Source organism: Anastrepha obliqua, chromosome 1 (assembly GCF_027943255.1).
Source record: "Anastrepha obliqua isolate idAnaObli1 chromosome 1, idAnaObli1_1.0, whole genome shotgun sequence".
Lineage (NCBI taxonomy): Eukaryota > Metazoa > Arthropoda > Insecta > Diptera > Tephritidae > Anastrepha > Anastrepha obliqua.
In genome coordinates this window covers 110977053-110983368 of record NC_072892.1, presented here as the reverse complement: position 1 = coordinate 110983368, position 6316 = coordinate 110977053, and the positions used below count along the sequence as shown (strand labels likewise).

The window sequence follows — 6316 nt, the reverse complement described above, 5'->3', positions numbered from 1 at the left end:
ATGTTTGTGTGTGCCCAAATGTTTACAAACTTTATTGCGCATCTATTTTGCTGAAATTCCAAACTTTCTTCTATTTGCAGCATTCTGGCAAACTGGCATTAGACAAATGAAGCGTAAGCAAACAAACTTTCAGCATATTAATTAATTTTTTTTTCAATAAATAATATATTTAACTTCTACATATTAGAAAATATCACATGAACATAAATAACTAAACAACAAAAACGTAAAAGAAGAGTCCGTGCGCAAAGAGCAAACTAATATTTCTTTTGATTTGCCGGATTTACGCTATACAGATCGTAATCAAACTGATCCCATGGATAAGCATCTGGTCCACGCGGTACTGAGGAGCCTTTTTTTAACTTCAGCATCTTCTTCTTCTCCAATTTGGGGTCAGCCACTTCGACGAGTTGGCGAATTTCGCGCTCTTGTTTCGATAGGGATTGTGGTGCACGCAAAGGGGTGTTTTTGGGTAGAAACTGTGCTTCGTCCATGTTGAAATCGGAATCTTCCGCCATTTTCGGTTCGGAAAAACTTTCGAAATTCTGATAGTGCATTGATTCCATGGGGTAATTTTCATCGGCCATAACCATGTCATAGTTATTGCTTTGCACCATTGGCACATTATCGGAAGCGGAAGCGAGCAAAGGGTCAATATTAATTCTTCCGTATTTACTGAATTTATAGTACAGAGGACTGGCCGTGGTTGTGAGCGCTGATAGGCAGAGTAGGGCTGCCGCGGTAAGCTGTAAATTATAAAGTAAAATTGTAGTGTAAAATTCGTAGTTAAATGGATGGCAAAATAGAGGTAAATTGTGTTATCAAATTTTATTCAAAAAAAAAAAAATATTGTATTATAAAATGGCAGGTAACCACTTTATATTCAATATTAAAAATAAAGGGCAATTTAAGCGAATTTATGTATGTATAGGAAATTTTGTATTTAAAAAAAAAAACAATAAAAATAAAAAAGATTTGAAAAGTTTAAGAAATCTAAAAATTTTAAGAAATTTTATTATATTTTTTTACAAACGTATTATTATGTTAGAAATTATTGTTTCTCTTATTGCAAAACATTTTATTTATTTATTTAGTTCTTTTTTCTGTTTTAATTTCAACAAATAGAATTGTAGCTATGGCTTCTATGGCCATCATCTATGGATAACTATGAGCATCAAAATGTGAATTATATAATCGTCCTATTTAACTGAATTAACTGCAATTAAAAGCCCTCAAAATATTGTGCTAATTCAGTAAAAAATATTCCTAGAACATTGTGAACAAAAAATGTATGTAAAAATTTTTGATGCAATCTTTTTTTCCACACACATCTGTACTCGACTCAATTTGCCTCTTTACTAACTCAACTCATATATTCAATTCTAAAATGTTTTTCACATCAAATTTTTATGATTTACTATTTGATGAAATCAATAAATTTCTTCAACGCATTGCTTCTAACACTCGGACATAAAAATCTTTAAAAAATTACCATTTTCACTAAAATATTCTGCATCTTTTTCCACAATATTAATGTAGCTACAGTTTGCTGTACAAATTTTACAAAACTCTTTTTACTTAAATCCTTTCAATATTTATTTGTTTTCACTGTCACTTTATTTTTCTCACTAAGCGCCTGTTAAACGCTCGTTTGTTGCTTGAGTTGTTGATGCTGCCAGAACGATGTCTCATCTAACTGCAGATTCCGGTGTCTTTTAACTTTTGAACGAAAATTCGCATTAGTCCACACTAAAATATCCACACAAGCAGCGCATACACACACATATACACTCAGCTGGGAGTCGAGTGTGTTGTGAAGTAAACACAAAAAAGGAATAAAGAAAAAATTAATAAAATATGTACCATCATCATCACCAAAATCGATCAACCTCTCGGCATCACAGAACCCAAAAGAAAGCAAAAAAGGAATTCAAAGTAAAACCCACAGATCCGGTTTTGGGTGAAATGAGACAGTGAACGTGAACGGTGGCTCGTAAATTCAGACATACCATATATGTATGTGCATATGTATGTAAATACATAATACATAATTTGTTTGCACATCGCCAAGGGAAATGCCCAGAATTTGATGTTTCAAATGCAAATGATTGGTAGGTATTACACGGCGCTTGCGTAGCGCACCTCGGTTAAGTGACGGCCGCTTAACAGTCGGGCAGTGGACTGTTTGCCTCTGCAGTGAACTCTACGCGACCGCAACGCGTCAGTAAACGACATTCAAAAACGGCATTCAGCATTCATTCGGAACAGGCATGTGCATATGTAGGTGGACGCCGGCGTAAAGGCTAATAAATTAAACGCATTTCTCAAACTTGAAACCAAATTTGGGAACAAAAAGTATTGAAACGAAATCAAAAGTAAGCGAGGCCAAAAACTTGTTCTAAGTTAAGTTCAAACGTTTAGTGATTTTTTTTTTTTTTTCAGAATACATATGTAAGTTGTTTATGTGTACAGATTTGTATACCCCCTCAACAAAATGATAATAAATATGTTTCAATTTTATTAATTTCATCATTTTACATTAGAGGTATTCAAACAGAGTTCGGTAACATTTGCATTTCGGTATTCTGTTCCTCTGTAAACTTCCTAATATGATCTTCATATTGCACCACAAACTCTGTTTTGCATTTATGAACAACTGATTCTTTCCTGGGATGATGGTCTTGAAGAGGAAACTCTCATGAGTATTGCTATACTGGTATATCAGTATGGACGACTCCCCACAATCTACCACTTTTCCTACGGAGCTGCCAAAAAGGGATTATCTGGTTAGCTCAAAGGCTTCTACTTTTTGTTGACGCCTACGAAACTCCGCGCGTTTTAGACCAATTTGCAGATATGTATGTTACATGCGCGCAGATTCTCTTCCTGTTATCAACTGATTTCAGCATAAAATCTACAATATTTTCTCCATTTAAGATTTTAGAGGTTTCGGGGGCATAGCGCTGGCATTGGAACAAGACTTGATCAGTATCTTCTACCCTCTCTGTGCAGATTTGGCAGTTTGCTGAACTGTCATGGCCAAATCTATGGAGATATTTTCTAAATATTGTATGCCCTAAAAGGAATTAACTAAGGTGGTAATTTGTTCCTGCATGGTTCCATTCTTCGATTAACTCATGCGGTCATCTACTCTTAGGTGGCCTGTTCCACCGGTCTTGTCAGTGAGCGATCGAACGACCGTCGTGTTCACAACTCTCTTCACTTATTTTACCAAAATATCTGCCGGGGTGTGTCCTGCAATGATAAAGGAGGCATCGTTGGAAATTGTACGGATGACTCAGATAGTCAGCAGCGCTTCACCGATAGACGCCTATTAGTTTTCTTGAGTAGGTATCAGTCCAGACCGGTTATGAGCGTAAATTGAGAAAGAAATGTTCTTCTTCTCTACCGAGACTACCGTTCCGAATGGGTTGGTGCGTGACTACCATTCGGAAATGCTAGAATGAGAGAAAAGTTTGTTCTAATAAATATTGGTCGCCTCTACGCAGGCAATAGCAAACCTCGAGCATATTTCTGCCATGAAAAATCTCCACATAAAAAACCATCTGCCGTTTGGAGTCGGCTTAAACATTTGCGGAACAACGTGAAGACGGACACAAGCTTTGTGAGACGGTGCCGAGTCCTGTTGAAACGTCCGTGGTCTGCCACCGAAATGTTTGTCTGCTCACGGCTTAAAAGCAACCTCTAGAATACTTTCCTGATAATATTTCGCATTTACCTTGACGCCAGGCTCGATGAAAACGATTTAAGAGCGCCCATCTGCGGTTACAGCGGCCCAAACCATTACCTGTGGTGGGTACTGCCTCCTGGTGACCAATCGATGACTCAAATTCTCGAATGAACGGTCGGCCAAATCAGCCCTATCGTTTTGGGAGTTTACGAATTGCTCAATCTCAAAAATTTTCTCATCAGAAAACAAAATGTTCGGAAATTTACCGATTTCGCTCAAGCGAAGCAACTCTTTCGCTCTCTCCGGTCTGACTTGTTGCTGCTTTGGTGTGAGATCATGCGCCTTTGGATCTTGTAAGGCTTGACTTTGAGATCATTTTTCAGTATGCGGCGGATGCTACGGTCAGATATTTTCAGTTCTTTAGCGATTTGATTGGCTCTTCGTCGGGGATTTCGCTCAAGCCGCTTCTCATTATTTTTTTGTTGACTCTTTTTTAATTGTAATGTAATAAATACCTTCAGTGTCAATTGATCTCCAAAAGCATATTTAGCATAGCAATAAAAAGAATGAGATTTGAAGGCGTTGAATGAACAAATATTTACTTTTTTAAAACTAATTAATAATTAACTAATTTAAGTAGGTACTAATGGTGTGGTGTAGTGCACAGAACTACACCAATGCGAATTAATGCCGTACACCAGTCAACAAAAACCCTCACACTAATTGACTTCAATTTTGACATTCGATTTTCTGAATTTAATTTTAACTAATTTTCAATCAAAATGCAATTGACTCTGTAACAAAGGCCACTTGAGTACTGTTTCAAACTTTGTACAAAATTCAGAAAAATTCATGAAATTTTCATTAAAGTTTCCAACATTTAATCTGAATTTTAAATAAACATCTACGTATGCAGTTTTATAGCCCGTTATATTTTAGCGTAACCAAGTGGAGGTTTGAAGTGCCTTAAAAATCGAGTTGATTTGATGGTATTTTGTATTTTATTGGACACAAATAAGTGTCGGCTATTGGGCACACTACAGATACAAAATTGTTATTATTTGTATTTTATGGTATTTTATTTATTTTTATTTTTTGTATGGTGGTTCAACACCGTAAGCAAAAAAAATTGTCCAAAATCTAGTCGATTTTTGAGGAAGTGACATCGGGCATTGCTACTTGTACCACGCAGTTTGTCGGTTGAGAGGCGAGTGGTAGTGCCCTCTCTTACTAATTTGTCTGCCTTACAGTTCCCTTGCATGGCACTATGCACTGGCACACATATCAAGTGAATACGGAAATATTATGTCATCTCATTAAGAAACATCCGGCATTTGCGAGTAATTATGGAACTAGCGACAACCTCACCAAGAGCTCTAATCGCTGCTTGGCTGCCAGAATAAATATAGATTTCTCTAAAGCTAGTCACATTTTTGCTTAACCAGACAGCTACTACTTCATTAATGGCGATAATTTTAGCCTGAACTACGCTACAGTGATTAGAAAGGCGTATTAATGCCAACGGAGAATCTCTCTTGCCAACAAGTGCTACGTATGGCGCAGAAACTTGGACGATGACAACATCCGATGAGGTGTCCCTTGAAGTGTTTGAAAAAAGGATTCTACGGAATGGAAACAAACGCTCCGGCTCTGAAAGTACTCGATCCGGTACCAGCTGGTGGTAGTAGGGAAGAAGAAAGAAAGATCAGGTGGATAGGGACTTGGCTTCACTTGGTGTGTCCTACTGGCACCGGATAGCACGAGAAAGAAACGACTGGCGCGCTTTGTTAAACTCAGTCAAAATCACACAAGCGGTTGTCGCGTTAATGAAGAAGAAGAAGAAGATTAGAAATACTTTCTTTTGGCTTCTTGCAGTATACGCCAAAGCCAACTTTAACGTCAATATTCGAGCCAACTGGAAAGACGCGTAAGTATTATTTTTCCAACCAGGTATTTTGTCAGCCTACTCTCCTCTAACTGGAATTCTAGTACTAAATAATTAAGCAAACAAAAGTCAACAGGATTTGTTGGACACAGACCGAGTATAATACAAACTGCGCGAAACGTCATCTAAAATTATAGAGGAGGTATTACCACCTTAACCTATAACCTCGACCATTCCTTGGTCAAATCAGATATCGTGTCCAAATCAAACGAAATTACCAAAGTATTGGAGTTTGTTAGGTTGAGTTTATGTTGAAGCTCTGATAGAGAGACTGAAGTAGAGACTAAAGCATAGCAAAAGCTTTGTGCTTTGATGGGGTGTTTCTGTTCGACCTGCCTGGAAGGTGCAGATCTAAGCTTTAGTTACATTTTAATTTAAAGGTGAAGCAAATCGAAGAAACAAACAACACGGAAGAAGAAATGATGCATTTGCTTTCAAGTACAATTAATCATTTAGTTAAAAATGTACAGGGAACCACAAATTGTCTGCACTCCATTAGGCGCCTTGGATTCATCAAGCGTTAGCGAGTAGCGAATAGATGACGGACTTACCATACACGACGGATTTAAATGACGGGAACATCAAAAGAGAATTTGCAAACTTGAAGCAACAAAAGTTTACCTGTATGAAGGCGGTCTAATGAAACTTACCTAATATCAGAAAGAGATATTTGAGGTAGA

At 37.3% G+C, this 6316-nt stretch overlaps 1 protein-coding gene across 1 annotated transcript; it reads right to left on the bottom strand.

The window, feature by feature from the left end:
• Positions 1-235: 235 nt before the first annotated feature.
• LOC129236162 (uncharacterized) lies at positions 236-1560 on the bottom strand. Its single transcript, XM_054870394.1, has 2 exons — positions 1493-1560; positions 236-746 (listed from the first exon to the last, which is right to left on the bottom strand). Exons 1-2 carry the CDS (start codon positions 1514-1516, stop codon positions 258-260), a joined length of 513 nt encoding a protein of 170 aa, XP_054726369.1. The 5' UTR covers positions 1517-1560; the 3' UTR covers positions 236-257.
• Positions 1561-6316: the final 4756 nt, after the last annotated feature.

What these genes read in the sequence shown, in the direction of transcription:
- LOC129236162 (XM_054870394.1), bottom strand. Translation starts at nt 1,516, where the DNA reads ATGCAGAATATTTTAGTGAAAATG. An exon ending in AGAATATTTTAGTGAAAATG is followed by an intron (nt 747 to 1,492) that starts GTAATTTTTTAA and finishes TATAATTTACAG; the next exon opens with CTTACCGCGGCAGCCCTACT.